This window comes from Necator americanus, chromosome I (genome assembly GCF_031761385.1).
Source record: "Necator americanus strain Aroian chromosome I, whole genome shotgun sequence".
In the NCBI taxonomy this organism is placed as follows: Eukaryota; Metazoa; Nematoda; class Chromadorea; order Rhabditida; family Ancylostomatidae; genus Necator; species Necator americanus.
This window is the reverse complement of record NC_087371.1, coordinates 36,847,096-36,860,294: the sequence shown is the minus strand read 5'-3', so window position 1 is coordinate 36,860,294 and position 13,199 is coordinate 36,847,096. Positions and strand designations below refer to the sequence as shown.

Below are 13,199 nucleotides of genomic sequence, written 5' to 3'. Positions count from 1 at the left end.
CATGGAGGCGATCGGTGGCGTGAAAAAGATCCTGTCATCCGCAGGATTCGAACCTGCGCCCTCCGAAGAGGACTGCGACCTGAACGCAGCGCCTTAGACCACTCGGCCAGAATGACGTTGTTACTTTTGAGGCAATTGAACCTCAGATGGAATAGATATGATCATGGAGGCGATCGGTGGCGTGAAAAAGATCCTGTCATCCGCAGGATTCGAACCTGCGCCCTCCGAAGAGGACTGCGACCTGAACGCAGCGCCTTAGACCACTCGGCCAGAATGACGACGTTGTTTTGGAGTGCTTGAACCTCAGAAGGATTAAATATGATCATGGAGGCGATCGGTGGCGTGAAAAAGATCCTGTCATCCGCAGGATTCGAACCTGCGCCCTCCGAAGAGGACTGCGACCTGAACGCAGCGCCTTAGACCACTCGGCCAGAATGACGACGTTGTTTTGGGAGTTCTTGAACCTCAGAAGGATTAAATATGATCATGGAGGCGATCGGTGGCGTGAAAAAGATCCTGTCATCCGCAGGATTCGAACCTGCGCCCTCCGAAGAGGACTGCGACCTGAACGCAGCGCCTTAGACCACTCGGCCAGAATGACGACGTTGTTTTGGGAGTGCTTGAACCTCAGAAGGATTAAATATGATCACGGAGGCGATCGGTGGCGTGAAAAAGATCCTGTCATCCGCAGGATTCGAACCTGCGCCCTCCGAAGAGGACTGCGACCTGAACGCAGCGCCTTAGACCACTCGGCCAGAATGACGTTGTTATTTTTGAGGCAATTGAACCTCAGATAGAATAGATATGATCATGGAGGCGATCGGTGGCGTGAAAAAGATCCTGTCATCCGCAGGATTCGAACCTGCGCCCTCCGAAGAGGACTGCGACCTGAACGCAGCGCCTTAGACCACTCGGCCAGAATGACGTTGTTATTTTTGAGGCAATTGAACCTCAGATAGAATAGATATGATCATGGAGGCGATCGGTGGCGTGAAAAAGATCCTGTCATCCGCAGGATTCGAACCTGCGCCCTCCGAAGAGGACTGCGACCTGAACGCAGCGCCTTAGACCACTCGGCCAGAATGACGACGTTGTTTTGCGAGTGCAATTGAACCTCAGAAGGATTAAATATGATCATGGAGGCGATCGGTGGCGTGAAAAAGATCCTGTCATCCGCAGGATTCGAACCTGCGCCCTCCGAAGAGGACTGCGACCTGAACGCAGCGCCTTAGACCACTCGGCCAGAATGACGTTGTTATTTTTGAGGCAATTGAACCTCAGATAGGAATAAATATGATCATGGAGGCGATCGGTGGCGTGAAAAAGATCCTGTCATCCGCAGGATTCGAACCTGCGCCCTCCGAAGAGGACTGCGACCTGAACGCAGCGCCTTAGACCACTCGGCCAGAATGACGTTGTTATTTTGGAGTGCAATTGAACCTCAGAAGGATTAAATATGATCATGGAGGCGATCGGTGGCGTGAAAAAGATCCTGTCATCCGCAGGATTCGAACCTGCGCCCTCCGAAGAGGACTGCGACCTGAACGCAGCGCCTTAGACCACTCGGCCAGAATGACGACGTTGTTTTGGGAGTGCTTGAACCTCAGAAGGATTAAATATGATCACGGAGGCGATCGGTGGCGTGAAAAAGATCCTGTCATCCGCAGGATTCGAACCTGCGCCCTCCGAAGAGGACTGCGACCTGAACGCAGCGCCTTAGACCACTCGGCCAGAATGACGACGTTATTTTTGAGGCAATTGAACCTCAGATAGAATAGATATGATCATGGAGGCGATCGGTGGCGTGAAAAAGATCCTGTCATCCGCAGGATTCGAACCTGCGCCCTCCGAAGAGGACTGCGACCTGAACGCAGCGCCTTAGACCACTCGGCCAGAATGACGTTGTTATTTTTGAGGCAATTGAACCTCAGATAGGAATAAATATGATCATGGAGGCGATCGGTGGCGTGAAAAAGATCCTGTCATCCGCAGGATTCGAACCTGCGCCCTCCGAAGAGGACTGCGACCTGAACGCAGCGCCTTAGACCACTCGGCCAGAATGACGACGTTACTGTGGTGGTGCTTGAACCTCAGAAGGATTAAATATGATCATGGAGGCGATCGGTGGCGTGAAAAAGATCCTGTCATCCGCAGGATTCGAACCTGCGCCCTCCGAAGAGGACTGCGACCTGAACGCAGCGCCTTAGACCACTCGGCCAGAATGACGACATGATTTTGGGAGTGTTTGAACCTCAGAAGGATTAAATATGATCACGGAGGCGATCGGTGGCGTGAAAAAGATCCTGTCATCCGCAGGATTCGAACCTGCGCCCTCCGAAGAGGACTGCGACCTGAACGCAGCGCCTTAGACCACTCGGCCAGAATGACGTTGTTAGTTTTGAGGCAATTGAACCTCAGAAGGATTAAATATGATCATGGAGGCGATCGGTGGCGTGAAAAAGATCCTGTCATCCGCAGGATTCGAACCTGCGCCCTCCGAAGAGGACTGCGACCTGAACGCAGCGCCTTAGACCACTCGGCCAGAATGACGACGTTACTCTTTGGTAGTGCAATTGAACCTCAGAAGGATTAAATATGATCATGGAGGTGATCGGTGGCGTGAAAAAGATCCTGTCATCCGCAGGATTCGAACCTGCGCCCTCCGAAGAGGACTGCGACCTGAACGCAGCGCCTTAGACCACTCGGCCAGAATGACGACGTTATTTTGGGAGTGCAATTGAACCTCAGAAGGATTAAATATGATCATGGAGGCGATCGGTGGCGTGAAAAAGATCCTGTCATCCGCAGGATTCGAACCTGCGCCCTCCGAAGAGGACTGCGACCTGAACGCAGCGCCTTAGACCACTCGGCCAGAATGACGTCGTTGTTTTTGGGCAATTGAACCTCAGAAGGATTAAATATGATCATGGAGGCGATCGGTGGCGTGAAAAAGATCCTGTCATCCGCAGGATTCGAACCTGCGCCCTCCGAAGAGGACTGCGACCTGAACGCAGCGCCTTAGACCACTCGGCCAGAATGACGACGTTATTTTGGTGAGTGCAATTGAACCTCAGAAGGATTAAATATGACCATGGAGGCGATCGGTGGCGTGAAAAAGATCCTGTCATCCGCAGGATTCGAACCTGCGCCCTCCGAAGAGGACTGCGACCTGAACGCAGCGCCTTAGACCACTCGGCCAGAATGACGTTGTTAGTTTTTAGGCAATTGAACCTCAGAAGGATTAAATATGATCATGGAGGCGATCGGTGGCGTGAAAAAGATCCTGTCATCCGCAGGATTCGAACCTGCGCCCTCCGAAGAGGACTGCGACCTGAACGCAGCGCCTTAGACCACTCGGCCAGAATGACGTTGTTAGTTTTGAGGCAATTGAACCTCAGAAGGATTAAATATGATCATGGAGGCGATCGGTGGCGTGAAAAAGATCCTGTCATCCGCAGGATTCGAACCTGCGCCCTCCGAAGAGGACTGCGACCTGAACGCAGCGCCTTAGACCACTCGGCCAGAATGACGACGTTACTTTGGTAGTGCTTGAACCTCAGAAGGATTAAATATGACCATGGAGGTGATCGGTGGCGTGAAAAAGATCCTGTCATCCGCAGGATTCGAACCTGCGCCCTCCGAAGAGGACTGCGACCTGAACGCAGCGCCTTAGACCACTCGGCCAGAATGACGACGTTATTTTGGGAGTGTTTGAACCTCAGAAGGATTAAATATGACCATGGAGGCGATCGGTGGCGTGAAAAAGATCCTGTCATCCGCAGGATTCGAACCTGCGCCCTCCGAAGAGGACTGCGACCTGAACGCAGCGCCTTAGACCACTCGGCCAGAATGACGTTGTTACTTTTGAGGCAATTGAACCTCAGATAGAATAAATATGATCATGGAGGCGATCGGTGGCGTGAAAAAGATCCTGTCATCCGCAGGATTCGAACCTGCGCCCTCCGAAGAGGACTGCGACCTGAACGCAGCGCCTTAGACCACTCGGCCAGAATGACGACGTTACTTTGGTAGTGCAATTGAACCTCGGAAGGATTAAATATGATCATGGAGGTGATCGGTGGCGTGAAAAAGATCCTGTCATCCGCAGGATTCGAACCTGCGCCCTCCGAAGAGGACTGCGACCTGAACGCAGCGCCTTAGACCACTCGGCCAGAATGACGTTGTTACTTTTGAGGCAATTGAACCTCAGAAGGATTAAATATGATCATGGAGGCGATCGGTGGCGTGAAAAAGATCCTGTCATCCGCAGGATTCGAACCTGCGCCCTCCGAAGAGGACTGCGACCTGAACGCAGCGCCTTAGACCACTCGGCCAGAATGACGTTGTTAGTTTTGAGGCAATTGAACCTCAGATAGGATTAAATATGATCATGGAGGCGATCGGTGGCGTGAAAAAGATCCTGTCATCCGCAGGATTCGAACCTGCGCCCTCCGAAGAGGACTGCGACCTGAACGCAGCGCCTTAGACCACTCGGCCAGAATGACGACGTTACTTTGGTAGTGCTTGAACCTCAGAAGGATTAAATATGACCATGGAGGTGATCGGTGGCGTGAAAAAGATCCTGTCATCCGCAGGATTCGAACCTGCGCCCTCCGAAGAGGACTGCGACCTGAACGCAGCGCCTTAGACCACTCGGCCAGAATGACGTTGTTACTTTTGTAGGCAATTGAACCTCAGAAGGATTAAATATGATCATGGAGGCGATCGGTGGCGTGAAAAAGATCCTGTCATCCGCAGGATTCGAACCTGCGCCCTCCGAAGAGGACTGCGACCTGAACGCAGCGCCTTAGACCACTCGGCCAGAATGACGACGTTACTTTGGTAGTGCTTAATTGAACCTCAGAAGGATTAAATATGACCATGGAGGTGATCGGTGGCGTGAAAAAGATCCTGTCATCCGCAGGATTCGAACCTGCGCCCTCCGAAGAGGACTGCGACCTGAACGCAGCGCCTTAGACCACTCGGCCAGAATGACGTTGTTACTTTTGAGGCAATTGAACCTCAGAAGGATTAAATATGATCATGGAGGCGATCGGTGGCGTGAAAAAGATCCTGTCATCCGCAGGATTCGAACCTGCGCCCTCCGAAGAGGACTGCGACCTGAACGCAGCGCCTTAGACCACTCGGCCAGAATGACGACGTTGCTCTGGTGAGTGCTTGAACCTCAGAAGGATTAAATATGACCATGGAGGTGATCGGTGGCGTGAAAAAGATCCTGTCATCCGCAGGATTCGAACCTGCGCCCTCCGAAGAGGACTGCGACCTGAACGCAGCGCCTTAGACCACTCGGCCAGAATGACGACGTTACTTTTTGAGTGCAATTGAACCTCAGAAGGATTAAATATGACCATGGAGGTGATCGGTGGCGTGAAAAAGATCCTGTCATCCGCAGGATTCGAACCTGCGCCCTCCGAAGAGGACTGCGACCTGAACGCAGCGCCTTAGACCACTCGGCCAGAATGACGTTGTTAGTTTTAAGGCAATTGAACCTCAGAAGGATTAAATATGACCATGGAGGTGATCGGTGGCGTGAAAAAGATCCTGTCATCCGCAGGATTCGAACCTGCGCCCTCCGAAGAGGACTGCGACCTGAACGCAGCGCCTTAGACCACTCGGCCAGAATGACGTTGTTACTTTTGTTGCAATTGAACCTCAGAAGGATTAAATATGACCATGGAGGTGATCGGTGGCGTGAAAAAGATCCTGTCATCCGCAGGATTCGAACCTGCGCCCTCCGAAGAGGACTGCGACCTGAACGCAGCGCCTTAGACCACTCGGCCAGAATGACGTTGTTAGTTTTGAGGCAATTGAACCTCAGAAGGATTAAATATGATCATGGAGGTGATCGGTGGCGTGAAAAAGATCCTGTCATCCGCAGGATTCGAACCTGCGCCCTCCGAAGAGGACTGCGACCTGAACGCAGCGCCTTAGACCACTCGGCCAGAATGACGTCGTTACTCTGGTAGTGCAATTGAACCTCAGAAGGATTAAATATGACCATGGAGGTGATCGGTGGCGTGAAAAAGATCCTGTCATCCGCAGGATTCGAACCTGCGCCCTCCGAAGAGGACTGCGACCTGAACGCAGCGCCTTAGACCACTCGGCCAGAATGACGACGTTAATTTTGGTAGTGCAATTGAACCTCAGAAGGATTAAATATGACCATGGAGGTGATCGGTGGCGTGAAAAAGATCCTGTCATCCGCAGGATTCGAACCTGCGCCCTCCGAAGAGGACTGCGACCTGAACGCAGCGCCTTAGACCACTCGGCCAGAATGACGACGTTATTTGTAGAGTAATTGAAGCTCAGATGGATTAAATATGATCATGGAGGTGATCGGTGGCGTGAAAAAGATCCTGTCATCCGCAGGATTCGAACCTGCGCCCTCCGAAGAGGACTGCGACCTGAACGCAGCGCCTTAGACCACTCGGCCAGAATGACGTTGTTAGTTTTGTAGGCAATTGAACCTCAGAAGGATTAAATATGATCATGGAGGCGATCGGTGGCGTGAAAAAGATCCTGTCATCCGCAGGATTCGAACCTGCGCCCTCCGAAGAGGACTGCGACCTGAACGCAGCGCCTATGACCACTCGGCCAGAATGACGTTGTTATGGCAATTGAACCTCAGAAAGATTAAATATGATCATGGAGGCGATCGGTGGCGTGAAAAAGATCCTGTCATCCGCAGGATTCGAACCTGCGCCCTCCGAAGAGGACTGCGACCTGAACGCAGCGCCTTAGACCACTCGGCCAGAATGACGACGTTACTTTGGTAGTGCTTGAACCTCAGAAGGATTAAATATGACCATGGAGGTGATCGGTGGCGTGAAAAAGATCCTGTCATCCGCAGGATTCGAACCTGCGCCCTCCGAAGAGGACTGCGACCTGAACGCAGCGCCTTAGACCACTCGGCCAGAATGACGACGTTACTCTGGTAGTGCTTGAACCTCAGAAGGATTAAATATGACCATGGAGGTGATCGGTGGCGTGAAAAAGATCCTGTCATCCGCAGGATTCGAACCTGCGCCCTCCGAAGAGGACTGCGACCTGAACGCAGCGCCTTAGACCACTCGGCCAGAATGACGTTGTTACTTTTGAGGCAATTGAACCTCAGAAGGAATAAATATGATCATGGAGGCGATCGGTGGCGTGAAAAAGATCCTGTCATCCGCAGGATTCGAACCTGCGCCCTCCGAAGAGGACTGCGACCTGAACGCAGCGCCTTAGACCACTCGCCCAGAATGACGTTGTTATCTTTGAGGCAATTGAACCTCAGAAGGATTAAATATGACCATGGAGGTGATCGGTGGCGTGAAAAAGATCCTGTCATCCGCAGGATTCGAACCTGCGCCCTCCGAAGAGGACTGCGACCTGAACGCAGCGCCTTAGACCACTCGGCCAGAATGACGACGTTACTTTGGTAGTGCTTGAACCTCAGAAGGATTAAATATGACCATGGAGGTGATCGGTGGCGTGAAAAAGATCCTGTCATCCGCAGGATTCGAACCTGCGCCCTCCGAAGAGGACTGCGACCTGAACGCAGCGCCTTAGACCACTCGGCCAGAATGACGTTGTTAGTTTTAAGGCAATTGAACCTCAGAAGGATTAAATATGATCATGGAGGCGATCGGTGGCGTGAAAAAGATCCTGTCATCCGCAGGATTCGAACCTGCGCCCTCCGAAGAGGACTGCGACCTGAACGCAGCGCCTTAGACCACTCGGCCAGAATGACGTTGTTACTTTTGTAGGCAATTGAACCTCAGAAGGATTAAATATGATCATGGAGGCGATCGGTGGCGTGAAAAAGATCCTGTCATCCGCAGGATTCGAACCTGCGCCCTCCGAAGAGGACTGCGACCTGAACGCAGCGCCTTAGACCACTCGGCCAGAATGACGTTGTTATTTTTGAGTGCAATTGAACCTCAGATAGATTAAATATGACCATGGAGGTGATCGGTGGCGTGAAAAAGATCCTGTCATCCGCAGGATTCGAACCTGCGCCCTCCGAAGAGGACTGCGACCTGAACGCAGCGCCTTAGACCACTCGGCCAGAATGACGTTGTTAGTTTTTGGAGGCAATTGAACCTCAGAAGGATTAAATATGATCATGGAGGCGATCGGTGGCGTGAAAAAGATCCTGTCATCCGCAGGATTCGAACCTGCGCCCTCCGAAGAGGACTGCGACCTGAACGCAGCGCCTTAGACCACTCGGCCAGAATGACGTTGTTAGTTTTGAGGCAATTGAACCTCAGACAGAATAAATATGACCATGGAGGTGATCGGTGGCGTGAAAAAGATCCTGTCATCCGCAGGATTCGAACCTGCGCCCTCCGAAGAGGACTGCGACCTGAACGCAGCGCCTTAGACCACTCGGCCAGAATGACGTTGTTACTTTTGTAGTGCTTGAACCTCAGAAGGATTAAATATGACCATGGAGGTGATCGGTGGCGTGAAAAAGATCCTGTCATCCGCAGGATTCGAACCTGCGCCCTCCGAAGAGGACTGCGACCTGAACGCAGCGCCTTAGACCACTCGGCCAGAATGACGACGTTACTTTGGTAGTGCTTGAACCTCAGAAGGATTAAATATGACCATGGAGGTGATCGGTGGCGTGAAAAAGATCCTGTCATCCGCAGGATTCGAACCTGCGCCCTCCGAAGAGGACTGCGACCTGAACGCAGCGCCTTAGACCACTCGGCCAGAATGACGTTGTTAGTTTTGAGGCAATTGAACCTCAGAAGGATTAAATATGATCATGGAGGCGATCGGTGGCGTGAAAAAGATCCTGTCATCCGCAGGATTCGAACCTGCGCCCTCCGAAGAGGACTGCGACCTGAACGCAGCGCCTTAGACCACTCGGCCAGAATGACGTTGTTACTTTTGTAGGCAATTGAACCTCAGAAGGATTAAATATGATCATGGAGGCGATCGGTGGCGTGAAAAAGATCCTGTCATCCGCAGGATTCGAACCTGCGCCCTCCGAAGAGGACTGCGACCTGAACGCAGCGCCTTAGACCACTCGGCCAGAATGACGTTGTTACTTTTGTAGTGCAATTGAACCTCAGAAGGATTAAATATGATCATGGAGGCGATCGGTGGCGTGAAAAAGATCCTGTCATCCGCAGGATTCGAACCTGCGCCCTCCGAAGAGGACTGCGACCTGAACGCAGCGCCTTAGACCACTCGGCCAGAATGACGTCGTTACTTTTTGTAGGGCAATTGAACCTCAGAAGGATTAAATATGACCATGGAGGCGATCGGTGGCGTGAAAAAGATCCTGTCATCCGCAGGATTCGAACCTGCGCCCTCCGAAGAGGACTGCGACCTGAACGCAGCGCCTTAGACCACTCGGCCAGAATGACGACGTTACTCTGGTAGTGCTTGAACCTCAGAAGGATTAAATATGACCATGGAGGTGATCTGGCGTGAATGACGTTCTTTTAGGCAATTGAACCTCAGAAGGATTAAATATGATCATGGAGGCGATCGGTGGCGTGAAAAAGATCCTGTCATCCGCAGGATTCGAACCTGCGCCCTCCGAAGAGGACTGCGACCTGAACGCAGCGCCTTAGACCACTCGGCCAGAATGACGTTGTTATTTTTGAGGCAATTGAACCTCAGATAGGAATAAATATGATCATGGAGGCGATCGGTGGCGTGAAAAAGATCCTGTCATCCGCAGGATTCGAACCTGCGCCCTCCGAAGAGGACTGCGACCTGAACGCAGCGCCTTAGACCACTCGGCCAGAATGACGTCGTTACTTTGGTAGTGCAATTGAACCTCAGAAGGATTAAATATGACCATGGAGGTGATCGGTGGCGTGAAAAAGATCCTGTCATCCGCAGGATTCGAACCTGCGCCCTCCGAAGAGGACTGCGACCTGAACGCAGCGCCTTAGACCACTCGGCCAGAATGACGACGTTACTTTGGTAGTGCTTGAACCTCAGAAGGATTAAATATGACCATGGAGGTGATCGGTGGCGTGAAAAAGATCCTGTCATCCGCAGGATTCGAACCTGCGCCCTCCGAAGAGGACTGCGACCTGAACGCAGCGCCTTAGACCACTCGGCCAGAATGACGTTGTTATTTTTGAGGCAATTGAACCTCAGAAGGAATAAATATGATCATGGAGGCGATCGGTGGCGTGAAAAAGATCCTGTCATCCGCAGGATTCGAACCTGCGCCCTCCGAAGAGGACTGCGACCTGAACGCAGCGCCTTAGACCACTCGGCCAGAATGACGACGTTACTTTGGTAGTGCTTGAACCTCAGAAGGATTAAATATGACCATGGAGGTGATCGGTGGCGTGAAAAAGATCCTGTCATCCGCAGGATTCGAACCTGCGCCCTCCGAAGAGGACTGCGACCTGAACGCAGCGCCTTAGACCACTCGGCCAGAATGACGACGTTACTTTGGTAGTGCAATTGAACCTCAGAAGGATTAAATATGATCATGGAGGCGATCGGTGGCGTGAAAAAGATCCTGTCATCCGCAGGATTCGAACCTGCGCCCTCCGAAGAGGACTGCGACCTGAACGCAGCGCCTTAGACCACTCGGCCAGAATGACGTTGTTATTTTTGAGGCAATTGAACCTCAGATAGGAATAAATATGATCATGGAGGCGATCGGTGGCGTGAAAAAGATCCTGTCATCCGCAGGATTCGAACCTGCGCCCTCCGAAGAGGACTGCGACCTGAACGCAGCGCCTTAGACCACTCGGCCAGAATGACGACGTTACTTTGGTAGTGCATTGAACCTCAGAAGGATTAAATATGATCATGGAGGCGATCGGTGGCGTGAAAAAGATCCTGTCATCCGCAGGATTCGAACCTGCGCCCTCCGAAGAGGACTGCGACCTGAACGCAGCGCCTTAGACCACTCGGCCAGAATGACGTTGTTACTTTTGAGGCAATTGAACCTCAGAAGGATTAAATATGATCATGGAGGCGATCGGTGGCGTGAAAAAGATCCTGTCATCCGCAGGATTCGAACCTGCGCCCTCCGAAGAGGACTGCGACCTGAACGCAGCGCCTTAGACCACTCGGCCAGAATGACGTTGTTAGTTTTGAGGCAATTGAACCTCAGAAGGATTAAATATGATCATGGAGGCGATCGGTGGCGTGAAAAAGATCCTGTCATCCGCAGGATTCGAACCTGCGCCCTCCGAAGAGGACTGCGACCTGAACGCAGCGCCTTAGACCACTCGGCCAGAATGACGTTGTTACTTTTGAGGCAATTGAACCTCAGATAGGAATAAATATGATCATGGAGGCGATCGGTGGCGTGAAAAAGATCCTGTCATCCGCAGGATTCGAACCTGCGCCCTCCGAAGAGGACTGCGACCTGAACGCAGCGCCTTAGACCACTCGGCCAGAATGACGTTGTTATTTTTGAGGCAATTGAACCTCAGAAAGAATAAATATGATCATGGAGGCGATCGGTGGCGTGAAAAAGATCCTGTCATCCGCAGGATTCGAACCTGCGCCCTCCGAAGAGGACTGCGACCTGAACGCAGCGCCTTAGACCACTCGGCCAGAATGACGACGTTGTTTTGGGAGTGCTTGAACCTCAGAAGGATTAAATATGATCACGGAGGCGATCGGTGGCGTGAAAAAGATCCTGTCATCCGCAGGATTCGAACCTGCGCCCTCCGAAGAGGACTGCGACCTGAACGCAGCGCCTTAGACCACTCGGCCAGAATGACGACGTTATTTTGGGAGTGTTTGAACCTCAGAAGGATTAAATATGACCATGGAGGCGATCGGTGGCGTGAAAAAGATCCTGTCATCCGCAGGATTCGAACCTGCGCCCTCCGAAGAGGACTGCGACCTGAACGCAGCGCCTTAGACCACTCGGCCAGAATGACGTTGTTATCTTTGAGGCAATTGAACCTCAGAAGGATTAAATATGATCATGGAGGCGATCGGTGGCGTGAAAAAGATCCTGTCATCCGCAGGATTCGAACCTGCGCCCTCCGAAGAGGACTGCGACCTGAACGCAGCGCCTTAGACCACTCGGCCAGAATGACGTTGTTATTTTTGAGGCAATTGAACCTCAGATGGAATAAATATGATCATGGAGGCGATCGGTGGCGTGAAAAAGATCCTGTCATCCGCAGGATTCGAACCTGCGCCCTCCGAAGAGGACTGCGACCTGAACGCAGCGCCTTAGACCACTCGGCCAGAATGACGACGTTGTTTTGCGAGTGCTTGAACCTCAGAAGGATTAAATATGATCATGGAGGCGATCGGTGGCGTGAAAAAGATCCTGTCATCCGCAGGATTCGAACCTGCGCCCTCCGAAGAGGACTGCGACCTGAACGCAGCGCCTTAGACCACTCGGCCAGAATGACGTTGTTAGTTTTGAAGGCAATTGAACCTCAGAAGGATTAAATATGATCATGGAGGCGATCGGTGGCGTGAAAAAGATCCTGTCATCCGCAGGATTCGAACCTGCGCCCTCCGAAGAGGACTGCGACCTGAACGCAGCGCCTTAGACCACTCGGCCAGAATGACGTTGTTACTTTTGAGGCAATTGAACCTCAGAAGGATTAAATATGATCATGGAGGCGATCGGTGGCGTGAAAAAGATCCTGTCATCCGCAGGATTCGAACCTGCGCCCTCCGAAGAGGACTGCGACCTGAACGCAGCGCCTTAGACCACTCGGCCAGAATGACGTTGTTACTTTTGAGGCAATTGAACCTCAGATAGAATAGATATGATCATGGAGGCGATCGGTGGCGTGAAAAAGATCCTGTCATCCGCAGGATTCGAACCTGCGCCCTCCGAAGAGGACTGCGACCTGAACGCAGCGCCTTAGACCACTCGGCCAGAATGACGACGTTGTTTTGGGAGTGCATTGAACCTCAGAAGGATTAAATATGATCATGGAGGCGATCGGTGGCGTGAAAAAGATCCTGTCATCCGCAGGATTCGAACCTGCGCCCTCCGAAGAGGACTGCGACCTGAACGCAGCGCCTTAGACCACTCGGCCAGAATGACGTTGTTATTTTGAGGCAATTGAACCTCAGATAGGAATAGATATGATCATGGAGGCGATCGGTGGCGTGAAAAAGATCCTGTCATCCGCAGGATTCGAACCTGCGCCCTCCGAAGAGGACTGCGACCTGAACGCAGCGCCTTAGACCACTCGGCCAGAATGACGACGTTGTTTTGG

At 52.2% G+C, this 13,199-nt stretch overlaps 1 protein-coding gene across 1 annotated transcript; it reads left to right on the top strand.

Moving 5' to 3' along the window:
• Positions 1-11,397: 11,397 nt before the first annotated feature.
• Positions 11,398-12,414, top strand: RB195_008008 (uncharacterized protein; the record flags this gene model as incomplete). The annotated part of the gene is made up of 1 exon (XM_064181957.1): positions 11,398-12,414. One exon carries the CDS (start codon positions 11,398-11,400, stop codon positions 12,412-12,414), a length of 1,017 nt encoding a protein of 338 aa, XP_064038708.1.
• Between the last annotated feature and the right edge of the window lie 785 nt (positions 12,415-13,199).